This window comes from Chroicocephalus ridibundus, chromosome 17, assembly GCF_963924245.1.
Source record: "Chroicocephalus ridibundus chromosome 17, bChrRid1.1, whole genome shotgun sequence".
Taxonomy (NCBI): Eukaryota; Metazoa; Chordata; class Aves; order Charadriiformes; family Laridae; genus Chroicocephalus; species Chroicocephalus ridibundus.
The window spans coordinates 7836025-7851202 of NC_086300.1; the positions used below are offsets into that span (position 1 = coordinate 7836025).

Sequence of the window (15178 nt, forward strand, 5' to 3'; positions counted from 1 at the left end):
ACAGTAGTGGGAAGGTCAGCACTTCCTGCAAGTTTGGGGATGACGCCCAAGTACAGGGAAGAGGCAGGACACTGATCTCTGTAAGCCAAATTGTTCCCAGCAGGTCCATGAAGTACCTGTTTCAAGGAAACCGAGAAGGTGGCCTAGACTCTGGAAGCACCCAATGGCAGGAGTAGAGGCAATGGACAGCAGCTGGCGCATGTCGAGCTCAAATTCAGTAATGGGCTAAAAGAATTGAGGACAGGAATAGATTTCCCTGAGGGTTTCTGCAATCTCCATCCTGGAGTGGCCTGATATAATGGGAATCAATAATGGGAACTGTTCAATGCAGGTGTTGGTCTAGATGACCTCTGAAGATCTCTTCTCACCTACATTCTGACACTGGGATTCCCCACCACCCCTGCCCTCCCTGACCCCTGCCCACCCATGGAGGACAGGGAGAGTCCATTTCCCAGTTGGGCAAAGTGCTCCCCGTGCCGGGGAGAGCCCCTGAGCGCTCTGAGCCCAGGTGAGCCCCCGAGCGGCGCCGGCACAGAGCTGAGCTCCGGGGCGGAGCTGGCGGCGGCGGAGAGGAGAGGAGGCGGTGGAGAGGAGGCGGAGCGGCCGGAGCAGAGAGCCGGGGCTGGCGGGGGGCAGCGAGGTGTGGGCGGCGGAGCGGCGGGATGCGGCGGTGCCGGGGCGCAGGGCTGTCGGGGCTGGCCGCGCTGCTGCTGGGTGCGTGGGGCTGGCGGTAGTGGATGGGTCCAGGGCTGTGCCCGGCGTGTTCCCCGGGGTGCCCAGCGCCAACTCTTCCCTCTCCTTCTTCAGCCTCTCTTTCCCACTCCTGGCTCTCTGCCATCTTTTATGCCTCCGAGCCTCCTCTTGCTATTTTCCCGATGTCCTCACCGTTTCGATCGGTAGACCTGCTTTGCATTCACCTTTGCATGTCTATTTTTGCATGCACCCTCTCCTTCCCCTGTGCATTCTGCAGTTCTTATTGCCCTGAAGATTGTCGTCTATCCTTTGCTGTAACACACACTTCCTCTCCTGGTCCTCTCTCGCCATCCATCCACCCACCCACCCACCTGACTTTTATCTAATCTCCGCATGCATAAATTTCAACTTCACTCCCTGCCTTCTCTCATGCCTTCAGACACCCACACCCGGGTCACTCTCCATTTGTGTTGATAGGCCCATACTGCCATCTCTTCCTGTCCTGTGTCCCTGCCACTGTTCCTGACAATTCCTCTGCTAGAAGAGCCATCACAGCTGGACCACCTTTAACAGCTGTCGTCCTTTCCTTCTCCTTTCTCAGCAGCAGCTGCAGGAGGAGCCCAGGTACAGCAGCAGCAGACGGTAGAGACCCCCGAGGGCACTGGCATCAACATAAATTGCTCGCACCCCAATATAAACTCTTACGACTTCAAACACTGGTACACTCAGCTGCCAGGACGAGGCCCTGCATTGCTCATGCGCACACTTGAAGATTCGAAAGAGCTGCGGGACCCGCCGGGGCGGCTGTGGGTGTCGGCAGACCGCCGCTCCAGCGCCCTGTGGCTCGCCCGGCCCCGGCGCGGGGGCCGCGCTCGCGTATTACTGCGCCCTGGGAGACACGGGGAGAGAAGCCGGGGCTGCGGCCGGGCAGGAACCGGCGCAGGCGGGGCCGGGCGTGTGTGTCGGGGTCGGGGGGACAGCCCCGGGCGGGCCCGCCAGGGGGCGATGCCGCCTCGCCCCAACCGGCTCCAGCTGGCCCCGAGCCCCGGGCCGCTTCCCCCGCCCGACTGGGTCCGGGTCCGGCCCCGGCAGCGGCAACCCCGCACGCCAAGAGGGACGCACAGAGAAATCCCCCGCCACACTGCCGCCGCCGCCGGGGCAGGAATGGCGCCCGGAGCGCTTGCGGTGTCCGGCGGGGCCCGGCAAGGAGAGATGGCAGCCGCCGGCCCCGCTGGCTCCCGGTCAGGAGCCGCGCCTTCCTGCACCGCACAGGGCTGCGGGCGGCAGAGATCCTCCTGCCCACGGGCAGCCGCCCAGCCCTCACTGCTGCCGCACGGACCACCCACTGCTGCTGCTCCATGGGCAGGTGCTGGGGATCTCTTTCCACCCCACTCAACGTTGCCAGGCACTCTTAGAAGAGAAAGACTCAACTGCTACAGTGCCCTCTCAAGCCCTTGCTCTGAAACCACAACCACAAGTGGTTTCTTGCTGGGAACTTTGTCAATCCGCTCAGCTACACAATTACAACCTGTACCCTCCAGCTTCACACTGCTTCTAGTGTTGCAAAGGCATCCTGTGGAGCTGGCAGTTCTACTCCGGCACCAACTTGAGAAAGAGATACTCATTGTCACAGACACCTTCAAGTGTCTCCTGCAGTGCCTGGTGATCGGAACATAGAGCTTGGGGCACCAGATTCCCCTTAACCTCAGATTGAGAGCCTTTGGTGTTGAAGGGAAGTCCAGGAGACAGGAGAGAAGCCTGAGCTGGGCACTAGCTGAAAGACACATCTGAGACTCAAGGCCAGACTCAGGAGGGAGCCCCAAAAGAGATGTGCTAAGTTACCCCATGGGGCTGAAGGTCTGTGGGGAGAGCTGAAAGGGGGCTTCTGGGCATGGGGTCCTGGGCCCAGCTAGTCCCCGGTGAGGCCTGTGTGGCTGTAGGAGCTGAGAGAGCTGGGACAGTCCGTGTTCAGAGGCTTCAGGGGCAGAGAGGAAAGGCTCAGGTCTCTTCCCTGCCTCAGCTGGCGCCTGTAGTGGCAGCCATAATTGTATTCCAAGGGAACTCCTGGCAGTTTTGCAGTCATTGGAGAGAAGAGGGGAGCCCACTGTCCTTCTGAAATGGCCTCGACTGAACAACAGGACAGTAAAGGCCTTGTGGGAGCGTGGTTGTGAATGGGGGCTGGTGTGCCAATAACGTGCTTCCTGCAGTCCCTGCCAACTGTATGAGAAAGGCCCTGGGTGAGAAGAGGCAGAGGAGCCCTGCTCCAGGCAGCAGACACCAGAAGACATGAAAATCAAGTAGGCCTTTTGCTTGCCTGGGTATTGAGGTTCTGGGGCTCAGGGTGGGAGAAGCATGTGGAGGCTGTGTGTAATGTGGGTAAGTGAAGGGACACAGAAGGACTGCCTGCACAACAGAGAGCTGTGTTGCCATGCCAGAGTGAGGCAGTGTGTCTGTCCCTGTGCAGCTGGTTTCTGGAGCAGATGCTCTTCACAGAGATGTTTCTCTTCAGGTTCCTCCTCTATGGGCAGAGGAGAAGGGAAAGAGTGTGTGACACCTGGGTCCAAGGCACTTCAGAGTGTGCCTGGTCCTCTCTCCATCCAGACAGTCCCAAGGACAGGGTGGACATGGGTGGGTGCAGGGGTGCTTTCTCCCTCTCCTGCAGAGCTGGGTGCAGGCCTGTGCAGCTGGCTAGGTGGTGGGTGTCAGGAGAAGTTCTCAAGGGATCTTTGTTCTTTAGATGGCCACTACTTAAACCATGATTCTTTTATGTCTCTAGAGGGCTGCCTTGTGGTAGAGGTCGGGGGACAGGCCCAAAGAGGCCTGGCTGGAGCAGCAGGGAGAGAGTTTTGCTCCACCCTCTGGGCTGTGGTTTGGAGGCCTCTTTGATCGGGCAGAGGTAGAAGAAGAGGTGAAGGTGCAAGCCTCAGGTCCCTCATGCTTGCAGGTCCCTGGGCACCCCGGTGAAGACAGAGCGTGACATGATCCTGATTTTCCTGTCAGCCCTGGTGGGACTGGCTGACTTTGGTGAGATGTGACTTTCAGGCTGGGGAGATTGAGGCAAGAGTTTGTGCATCTGGTGGTGGAAGGGAGGAGATGTGAGTGCTGACTGCCGAGGACACCCGGGAGTGTATCCGTAGGGAGATCAGGGGCTGCATATGGGTACAGCAAATAATCTGGGAGATGTCAGGAGTAATGGGCATCAAAGGAGGAATAAGACCTCACCTGAACTTTGCAGCTGCTCAGCATTCCTGAATGTGCTGCTAATACATATTAAGCCTGAAAAGAGGGAAAGGTGCTGGGGAATGGACCAACGTGGCATAGAGCGGCTTCTCTGCTGTATGTATTGGATACAATGCTACCAATCTCTGTAGGGATGGTCATAAACAAGAAGCTGCAGAACAAACAAGGGCAAACAGCTAGTCATTTCTGAAGCTAGGAAAAGTGAGAGGGACAGTGGGGACAGTGAGCAAACTGATGAAGTGGTAGATGGACAGGTCCATTGACAAGCAAAGCTGAAAGCTCTGGCTTTACAGGTCATGCCCAAAAGGACTCTGTTCTCCAGTTCCCAGCAGAAATGACCATCCAGGCGGGACACAAGGCAACGCGGCCTTGCAATTTCTCCACCAGCGATTCCAATCCCTACGCCTCCTGGTACCAGCAGAGCCAGACCCAGTCCCTTCAGATGCTGCTACGAGTAAGCAAGTACAGAGCTCGCAAGGCATCAGGGAGGTTCTCCTCCACACTGTCTGCAAAGGACTCCCAGGTGCTTCTGCATGTGCGAGACACCGAGCTCCAGGACAGCGCTGCCTATTTCTGTGCACTGAGCCCACACTGGTGCCCACAGCTGGCAGCAGTGCACAGAAACGTGGGAGTGCTCTGAGGAGCAGTTCCCTCCCTGCCACTGCTTGCATGGAGCTCTGAGCTCAGCCTGCCCAGCAGTGGCACCTGGGGCTGTGGTGAGGGTGGGCCTCTGCCTCCCCAGCCTGTGCTGCTGTGAAGCACATGCCAATGTGACTTTTACAGCTGTGTCTAGATCCAGGGTCTTTGTTGGTGAATAGAACCAAAGAAACCTGACTTGGGGCAGGCCCATTGGAGGCTAAACCATAAAGAAGCCAAACCAGGCTTGTAAATGCCCTCTGTTTAAAATAGCTGGTATACTGGAGTGAGTCCGCAGGGCAAGTAACCTAGATGTTCAGTATGGATTCAATCATCTCAATGGAGAGCTCTACACTCAGGTGAAATCCGTCCCACACTGATCTTAATGGTGTGTCTGCCATCTTGATGCCTCCTCCTTCTTTAGTGGTCACATGGACGCCCTTCAGTGTCCATGTGCAGAAAGAAGAGCTTTGAGAACATGATGCCTCAAATGAAAATTGGAAGGGGGAAAAGCAAGTGCCCTTTGGAAGTGCTGACGTCCTCCCAATGAGTGTGAGGAGAGAGTTGCTGCCCAGCCAGCCTTTCACAGTTCTGCAGTTTGGGGACTTTGCCAATCTCATTGAAGTGTTTCCACAACAAAGCCCAAAATGGGTGGAATGATGGATTGTTAAAAACTGATGTGGAGTTTCAGATGTGGAAATGTCCTGAGACGTCTAGCATGAAGCATAGTGATTTGCATATTTTTAATTAGAGAGAACAAAGTACCTCCAGATACTGGATAGGGGGAAGGAAGAGGAGTGTGAATTTTGTTGACTGCCTTCTGTTAGAAGTAATGGCTTTTGAGATACCAGAACTTGCCAAATTTTCTGTTGAACCAGAGCATGACTCTCTGAAACAGCCCCAAGAGTGGGACATAAATCCTTCCAGAAAATGTCAAACTAAACATAGAAATACATGCCCCTTTCCTAAAGCAGTGAGCCAGCTGCTAAAAATCATTTAGGGGGCACAGGTGAATCCCTGACAAAATGAAGCCCTTGGCAAGCTGGAATTCAAACCTGTGGGAGGACTACTCTTCCAGTGTTCTGTTGGAGAGCTGCTTCTGGAAGGGGTTTGTGAGCCTTTCCAAGTGGTGGTCTTTAGAGCACTGGGAGGCATTCTGAGTTTACCCAGGAGGGAACAGAGGGAGGTGGGAGCATTAGAATTGAGGTGCAGCCCAGCCTAAGGTGGCTGTGAGGTGGATGAAATGGGCTCAGTGGGGAACTGGTGGCTTCTCACTACCTGTGATGCCCAGGTGCAGTTACACATTGGTGAGGACCTTCTGCAGGGTGGAAACCATGGGAGGGAGGGGATGAACCTCTTTGGTCCCACTGAGGCCCTTTGAAAAGCCACTTCACTTGTTCTGGAAGGCCCACCACAGAGCTTGCTTCACATCTTTGTTCCTGAGTGTGTAAATGAAGGGGCTCAACAAAGGAGTTACAGCTGTGTGAAAGGTGTTCATGAGTTTGTTCAGATCCAGTGAGTTCTGGGCCAATGGCTTGACGCACAGGAACATGGTGGAGCCATACCAGACTGTGATAACACTGAGGTGGGCGGAGGAAGTGGAAAATGCCTTTTTCTGACCATGAGCTGACATGATTCTGAGCATGGAAGAGGTGATGTACACGTAGGAGAGCTGGGTAACCACACAGGGCGCCACCAGAACAGTTTAGGAGGCAAGGATTGTTGCTAGCTCCATGGGCCACATGTCACTGCAGGAGAGGGCGAGGCAGGAATCTATATCACAGAGGAAATGATTGATGACATGTGGCCCACAGAACGTCAGCCTGGATGTCAGAAAGGCCGGCAGCGAGACGGACAGAAAGCCTCCCAGCCAGGAGCTGAGCACCAGCCGAGCAGAGAGGACACTGCTGATGAGGGAGCTGTATCTCAAGGGGTAGCGTGTGGCTAAGTAGTGGTCATAGGCCATGACAGACAGGAGAAAACACTGAGTGGAGCCTAGGGAGAGAAGAAAGAACAACTGGAGGATGCACACACTGAAGGAGATGGTCTGGCTACTCACCAGCATGACTCCTATGGCTTTGGGAACAACACGAGTAGTGTGCCAGATCTCCAGAAAGGGGAGTTTATGGAGGAGAAAGTACATTGGGGTACAGACGTTGCTGTTCATCCACATGAGAGCCATGATGGATGCATTGCATGTTACTCTCAGGGAGCACGTCAGTGCAAATACCACCACAAGGGAGACCCAGAAATGCCATGTGCCTGGCAAGCCAAGAAAAATGAATTCTTCCACAGTTGTCCCATTTGCAGTGTGCTCCCCAGAGTTGAGGTTCATTTGCAAAGACAGGAAAGTTTCTGTGAGATTCTGCATGCCTGTGCTGGTCCTTCAGATGCCACTAGGAGTGAAACTAGAGCAAATGATGCCTCATCAACCTCATTGCTTTCTATGTGGACATGAGACGCACTGTGGGAAGGGGAGGGGCACTGCCTGGGGTGTACCTTGATTTCGTCAAGACCTTTGACCTACCTTCATGGGTGCACACACATGCACACCCATGCGCACACAGAGGTATGCAGACTCACAGGCATGCACATGCACAATTACGAATATACAGACCAGTCACACACATTTATGCCCTCCTCCATGTGTGTATGTGTATGGCGGTGTGCTCTCCCCCTTTCCCCACCTCGGCTGCTGCTCAAGCCATAACCATCAGTGGGAGTTGTGATGAGTTGCAGCTGGACTTTGAGGGATGGCTGGCAACACAGTCAAAACACTGTCTGGAGTGGGGACCTAGCTATTTTGTTCCCATGCGAATATGACTATAGGACAACTCTCTTACTCTATAAATAGTGGACTGCGTGCCAGGATCTCCCCTCGAGTGGGGACACCCACTTAAGGTTCTTCTCCTCGAGGCCGAGAGGTTCCTTGCCACAACAGATTCTTGGTAAGTGACTAATAGCATGCTAAACTTTGAAATCTTAGCTAAGTGATATAAAGGATTGATTGCACATATATAATCCTTTAGACATAAACCGTTGAGCAAGTCTGGGACTAGGGCTGCATCCAGCCACGCCCAGACTCCTCTCTGAGAAGGAGTTTAGAAAGCAAGGGGGTCCTTACTGAACCTCGTGACTCAACGGGAGGGTTTCCCTGACAGCTTGTCTGACCCTGTCCTCTATGCAGTAAATAAACAAGTGTACCCTTCTACTGAAGCTCGTAAAACACTGTTGCATTCACTACTAACTTTGTTAAATTACTGTTTTATATAAATAAATATTTCACTATTTCTCTCTTACGAGTGAAGTTAATCACTCCCCCCATGACAGTCTGCGAAAACACATACACATGGATACAATTGCCAGAACACATACCCACAGAGGACATTGGTGCACGCTCACATTTGCATGTGTATTACCACAGGCACACACATGTATGTGTGAATGTGTTGTCCCAAATCTGGGTTCTTTACCCGGTGTGCAAGCCAATAACACACATAGCAGAGATATTTCCAAGTTTATTCCATTACTGCGCAGAAACGGAGTGCTCGTTCCAAGGGAGCACACCTTAGTTTCAAAAATTTCCCTTTTCATACACTGATTATTACATATGCTAATAATTGATACATATTCATTGTTATTCTCTTTAATGATTGGTCAAGGTTTCTTTGCTTCCTTTATGTATTGGTATGCAGACTCTGTCCTCTTCGTCTGTGCTTCTCTTTTAAATAGGTGGTATCAATGGGTCGGTGGTCACGGTCTCCCCCTACCAAAATTACCTTTTAACTACTTCTCCTCTAATCTTAGATTAATCATGTCAAGTTACTATTTCTCTATAATTAATGAAACATGGTTGGCGCTGTATAGATGACTTCTAGCAGCAGCGGCAGGTTCCCTTGGTTGCTTCAGATACATGCTATATTTCACTTTTCAAGTTAATATCAATTTTACTACAAGTGCACACATGAGTACAGCGAGAGGAACATGTACACAACCACGATCATGCACACACCCCACTGAGAACCAGGACTCCTGACACCAGCTCTCAGCCCCTCTAGAGGAATCTAGGCCAGTCCTTCAGACCCTACAGGTAAGGAAGGAATCAGCCCTGCATGCTCTGTATCAGAGCAATATGATCTCCCTCAGAAATATACCGTTTCACTGTCCCCGTTTCTGTGATGACTACCCTCAGCTCCCACAGGCTTAGCTCCGGTTTCCAGCCTCAACGCATTCGGCAACATGGATGACAATTCCCTGCTACTCCTCCTGATGCCTACTGGCCATGGCCCCTGGATTGGGCGATGGAGGGGAGAGGAAGGTGGAGTGGCAGCTATGGGCCATCCCAAGGGCTGTTTCCTGCTTAACCACTCCCGCCATTCTGCAGAACAAATCATCTTCTGTAGCCCCACACTGACCCCCTGACAGCCCAGAGCAGCTCTGGCCATAGCAAGAGGAAGGCCCTTCCTCAAGAGCTCATGGGGCTGCTGACACCTCAGGGACTCCTGCCTTTCTGGACATCTGTGGGCAGAGATAACAGCAAGGCAAGGCCTGATGGTCACTGGCAGGAGAGCAGACCAGGATGTCTTCCTCAGCTTCAAGGGTTGGTGCCCAAAACAGGAGCCACTACAGGCTGTCCCAACCTCCCACTCCTCTGAGAATGGAGACGTGTCTCCTTGTGCTCTAACCCCCTTCCACCCCAGAGCAACACCTTTCTCCTTTGGTAGCTTGGGGAGTGTCCACAGAGGGAAGGACCACATGGAGGCCAGGCTTGAATGCAGCAGAAGTTTAATGAGTCCAAAGAGGGAGACAAAGTCACTCCAGGTGGGGGCCGCCAGTTCATGGAGCCCCACGGGCAGCAGCAGAGGCTCTGTTGTCCTTGGCCGTGCAGAAGTTCTTGCATGCTGTCTGTCTGCCTGCCCCATAGAGGGAGAGGAGACAGCAGGTCCCTACCAGGCTGGCATTAGTAGCACCTTACTGCCAAGGGGAACTGAAGCAGTCAAAGAAAAGGGAGAGAAAAGCAAAGCTCTTCAGCTACACCAAAAACACATCCTAAATCTCGATCCCTTGCCCAGCATCATGTTCTGCATTGCTCGAGATGTCTCCCTGGGGCTTTCCCAGCATCTTTATCAGAGGAGGGACCTTCTGCCACAGTAGCGGCTGGAAATGCCAGAGAGGTCACAGCACCCAGAGGTGATGGGCACTCCATCACAGCTGAGGATGCTGCCAACAGCAGCGGAGGTGGAGGATCCCACAACGGTGTTCTGTGGGAAGGAGCTGAGGATGGGGCCGGGCAGGGTGACCACCACAGGAGGAGGCTCAATGACGACACTGGAGTTCTGGCACTGCCTGATGCAGGGCTCATTGCAGCTGTTGGCCAGTGGGGTGGGGCCACAGGGCCGGCAGGGCTGGCACTGGTTGTAGCAGGACATGTCTCAAGGGCCTGGAGGTGCACCTGCAGAGGATCAAGGAGGAAACAGAGCACAAGGGTGGGTGAGGAGCAGCCTTGTTACCCCGTCAGAAAGGAGCCAAGGCCACTACTGATTGGGGAGCTGGAATCTTGGCCAGGAGACACACAGTCTTCATCACCCTACAAAGAGTAGCCTGGCCCATGGAAGGTGTCTCCTAGAGCATAAACCAAAAGCCCTGTCAGCCACCACTCAGCTTGTCTCTAAGCAGGCCTTCTCCCTGCTTTCCCCTAGCATGACAAGAAGACGCAAACCCAAGGATGGAGAGAGACAATATCAGCTGAGAGGTCCATCGAGGAGAGATCTCACTTTGGAAGAGGAGGAGAAGGAGCTGCAGACTCACCTAGTCCCCAAGGAGAAGGCGGCCAGAGAAGTGGAGTAGAGAGCAGGGACTTGGGCTGGCTTTTATACCTGCCCTTCATTGCCGCAGCACCAGAGGCATCCTTTGCAGAGGTAACAATTTTTGCACAAGCTCATCTTGAGTGCAAACCATTGCAGCTAATGATATGGGCTGTGCTTTGGTTTCCTGCACTGCTGCCTTTTCATTTCCAGAGTTGTTCCATGCCCATTCCCCATTCCCCATTCCCCAGTGAAGGCTTCCTGTCATCAGTGGGATGAAAGGCCCCAGGATTTCCAGGGCAGGAATGCAGCAGTGTGGGCAGAAGACTCAGATCAAGTGCTGGACAGGTTCAGAGCAGACGACAATAGCCTGGGTCACTCTGCTCATCTCGCCTCATCTCACCCCAATGGTCACTTACTGTTGCTTCCCCGGATGTATGTGTTGCACTGCCAGGTTTTCACCCCACCCTGCCTAATACTGCCCGGTTCCCAGGGGTCCTCAGAAGAATCCATGGTTCATGGTGTTCCTATGTGTGTTCTTGTCTTTTGTGTACTTGTAAGCAGCCAGGTTTTTGTGAATGCACGTGGGAACACAAATTTTTGCATGATTCCATGCCAGCGTGCCTGAGCCTGTGTGTATGTGTCGTTGTGTGTCACTCATCAAGAGGGCATGTGCTGGTTATGGCAGGGATACTGTCCGCTGCTCTATCCATGAGCACCACAGAGCAGCATGTTCCCCGGGGCAAAAGGAGCCCGAGTGCAGCTGAGCGGTGATGGCACCAGCCTGCTGGAGGTGTATCCAGGGAAGAGGCACTGAAATGTAGCCCCTGCCTCCTGACACCTCCTTCTCCTGCCCCTGCAGAGCTCACACTCTGCTGCTGCCTATTTCAGGCCACAACGAGGATGGTTTCACTCCATTTTGGATCCTTAGTTGAATTCAGTGTGATACTATTTAGAGTTCCTCAGCACGGCCTCTCCAGGCCAGGGCACAGCTGCTCTCCCCAATGCTAGAGAGTTCAAAGGATGCGGATTGCATTCTGGGCAAGGAGAAAGGCTGAGCAATCCTGCCCACCTTGTGCTGGCTGCCCCTGAGTGCACTTCTTTCCAATGCAGTGTTGGTGGTGTCTGGGGTGGGACATGGCTCTCTCTCATGTCCATGTCAATGCCAAACGTATTTATGTAGCTTATCAACCTGGTGCGGGGACAGGCAGGGGCTGAGACCTTGGATCAAACAGGTCCTGAATGAAAGGAACATGAAGCCTGACATTGCTGTGCTGTGAGTGGAAGGACAGACCCTGCGGCTTGCACAGGAAAGCCAAAGAACTAATGACCACTTTGGACTTCAGCCAATAAGGTCCATCATGTCCCACATTGGAATCTCAGTCTGAGCCCAGCAACTGTCCCTGGGAGGGAAGGGACATTGGATTCAAGACCACATCCCCCAAAGCCAGCTACTGTCCCACAGGGCTGTCCAGTATAGACCCTCTTTCTGACAAGGGCTGTGCCCAGTGGGGAAATTTTCTAAGGCCATCTCCCCTCCTGAATATCGGTCGCCCTGTGCTCACATCAAGCTTGGAGACAGTACAGCCAAGGGCTTTCCCCCTTGCCTTCGAGAGACCTTAGTGAGATCAGAGCCAGGGAGCTCTGCTGGGAGAGCTCAGCCAGGGCAGGTTCCCCTCTCCGTGGAGCTGCTGTTTCTGAGCTGAGGCTCTAGTGTAGCCACGATAGCTGACTGTTCCTTTTCTATTGCTACCTGAGGGCATCCAGCAGAACCCCGTGCCCTTCCCTTCCACATCTGCTTTTAAATGTCCAAGTTTTGTCCAAGAATGTCCGAGACCTATTCGAGAAAATAAGAGTACTGTTAAAATAGCAAGCACTTGACCTCCAAACCTTCCTGCCATGCCCTGCTGCTGTGCCATTTGCCCTCCCCTTGGCTCCTTCCAGGCCACCAGCATCCCCGTGGCCGAGGTGCCCGTGCCGGGGACAGCCGGTGCCTGCCCTCCCTCACAGCCGGTGTAGCTGCGGGCAGCTCTGCTCCGGCCGGTCTCTGCCCCGGTGCCGCCTTCCTGCTCAGGGCGCAGGGCTGAGCCCCGGGGCGGAACTGGCGGAGGCGGAGAGGAGAGTAGAGGAGGTGGCGGAGAGAAGGGGGCGCGGCAGGAGCAGAAAGCCGAGGCTGGCGGCGGGCAGCGAGGCACGGGCGGCGGAGCGGCGGGATGCAGCGGTACCGGCGCGCAGGGCTGTCGGGGCTGGCCGTGCTGCTGCTGGGTGTGTGGGGCTGGTGGCGGCAGGCAGTGGGCTGTGTGTTACCAGCGCTGGAGCCGGGGCTCTCCTGCTCCTTCTCGAACCTTATTCCCCCTCTGTTCTCCTTTCTACAGACATCCCTTCTGCCCTCAATGAGGACATTCCCTCCCAGATGACCTGTCTCACTCTGTTACTCCATCCATCCATCCATCCATCCATCCATCCATCCATCCATCCATCCATTCCTCCCAGTCCATATCTTTTCCTTATTCCTTTCTCCTCGTCTTTATTCTGTTCTTCCAAACATCCCTCCTACATTCTTGTCTCCAACCAAGCACTCTCAGAGAAATTTTCTCTCCATACTTTGTTCTCTGAACATATCCCCATCATCAGTGACCTGTCTTCTCCCCTCTCCTGGTGCATGACATTTCCTGCTGAAGCAAAGTGATTCTTCTTTTCTTCTTGGCAGTGGCTGCAGGCAGAACCCAGGTGCAGCAAGAGCCGTTGGCAGAGACCACCGAGGGCGCCGGCATCAGCATCAACTGCTCCCACCCCAACATAAAGATCACCTACTTCATCCACTGGTACCGTCAGCTCCTGGGCCGAGGCCCTGCATACCTCGTGAGCAGCCTAAAAGACTCCAAAGAGCTGCGGGACCCGCCGGGGCGGCTGTGGGTGTCGGCAGACCGCCGCTCCAGCGCCCTGTGGCTCGCCCGGCCCCGGCGCGGCGACGCGGCGGTGTATTACTGTGCCGTGGGTCTCCCACGGGGAGAGGAGCCGGGGCTGCAGCCGGGCAGGAACCGTCGCGGGCGGGGCCGGGCGTGTGTGTTGTGGGCGGAGGAACAGCCCTGGGCGGGCCCGCCAGGGGGCGCTGCGCTCCGCCCGCCGGGGCCCCTCCGGACAACCGGAAGGGGTTTCACAGTTCGTTCCCTGTAAAAGCTCAGATATACAATGGAAAACTGAGTCCGCCAGCTACAGAATTTCAGACACCTGCCCAAATGTTCCTGCTAGTGTTACAAAGTCATTGCGTGGGGTCAGAAGTTGAAGCTCCCCAGCGGCAGGAGAAGGGCATGTCGAGGTCAGAGGCACCTTCAAACGCTCCCCACAGGGGCTCAGTGGTGAGACCAGGAGCTTGTTTGACAGGATTCAGCACCTTGGCAGCTGGGGCCCAGGAGACAGGGTAAACCGCTTGGCCTGGACACACTGAGCGCAGCCTCAAGGCATGCCAGGTTTCTCCTTGAGGGATGAGTCAGAAAGGGATTTACTGAGTTGCCCTCAGGGGCTGGAGGGCTGAAGGGAATGAGAGCTGGCAGGAGGCCTCTGGTAAGAGGCTGTAGGCTCCAGCCAGGCCCCGGGGGACTCTGTGTGACTGAAGCAGCTGACAGAGGTGGTCAAACCCATGGGCAGAGGCTTCCAAGGCACAGAGTGAAGGATCTGTCTTGCTCCCTGTCCCCGTCCCCTGCGCCATGGGGCTTCCCCCACCTGACCGGAACTGGCATCAGCACCAGCACTGGGCGTGGCATCAGCATCCACCATGGCCCCAGCACCGGCATCACCGGGTCCTCCTTGGAGTCAGTGCCTGGGCTCAGCCCCATTTCTCATCAATGGCTCCTGTGGATCTGTGCTCCTGAAGGCAGCGGACAGCCCCTTGGTCAGCAGACACATGGAGACTGAGATGCTCAGTGCAAGGCAGGGAGGGGAGTGTGGTGTTTCCTACAAGATTCTCTTGCTTCCCCATAAAGTGCTCCCAGTGTTCTGGGTAACGTGGCGTCCTCTGGCCTGTCCGTAAAGGCCTGACAGCTTTGTCTCAGAAATGCCTCACAGACGTAGAATAAGTTGCAATGGCAGTCATCCACCCCAGCGAACCATAAATGTTTGTAAGAGCTCCTTCAAGTTCTCTTTACTGTGGCCTACCACCTGCTCCTCAGCCCTGTCAGGGCCAGACCTTCACCTGGGCTGTAGTGGTTCCCTTGCTTTGCAGCAGTGCTTGATTTTATTCCTCTGACACCAATGGAGACAAAGAATTCACCCCAGAACACCTTTGGATCCTCCTTCTTGCCTAGGTAGCTGATTCCTTCTGGACATGACAAAGCTGTTTCAAACAGGGCAGTACGTTGCCCCAAAGGAAACACCAATATAGTCAAACAGGGGGACCTCCCCAGGGGGCACATGCTTCTGCTTGTCTTTGTCTTCTCCGTGCATCTCCTAATCATAGTGGGAATAGCCTCATGGTTGTCACCGCAGGATCCTGAGGTAGCTCTTCCTTGGCTGGTTTTCCTTCTTGGAGATCTGCTGTGCCACCACCGTTGTCCCCAGATGCTGGAGGCATTCCATCATTTGTGTTTCCTGCTTTCCTTTTCCCACTTCTTCCTAGGTATGACTGAGTTCCTGATCCTCTCAGCCACGTCCTTTGATCATTCTGTCACCATATGCAAGCTGCTCGGTGAAAAATGCTGTCACGACAAAGAAAGTCTGCTTCCTGCCAGCACTGGGAGCACGCACAGTCGGCTTTATGGTCATCTTTGCCCAGGTGGCTCTGCTGCTGCAGTGCCCTTTCTGCACCA

General features: G+C 54.5%; 1 protein-coding gene and 2 gene segments (V, D, J or C); 2 read left to right on the plus strand and 1 right to left on the minus strand.

Annotated features, from left to right (window-relative positions):
- The first annotated feature begins 3671 nt into the window (after positions 1–3671).
- On the plus strand, positions 3672–4573 carry LOC134524700 (T cell receptor alpha variable 38-2/delta variable 8-like). The segment is given in 2 exon segments: positions 3672–3717; positions 4227–4573. Coding segments are annotated over 2 exon segments (393 nt in total).
- Positions 4574–5959: 1386 nt separating this feature from the next.
- On the minus strand, positions 5960–6904 carry LOC134524664 (olfactory receptor 6F1-like). The gene is given in 1 exon segment (XM_063354864.1): positions 5960–6904. A coding segment is annotated over 1 exon segment (945 nt).
- A 5652-nt stretch (positions 6905–12556) lies between these two features.
- On the plus strand, positions 12557–14701 carry LOC134524701 (T cell receptor alpha variable 26-2-like). The segment is given in 3 exon segments: positions 12557–12638; positions 13084–13367; positions 14678–14701. Coding segments are annotated over 3 exon segments (360 nt in total).
- Positions 14702–15178: the final 477 nt, after the last annotated feature.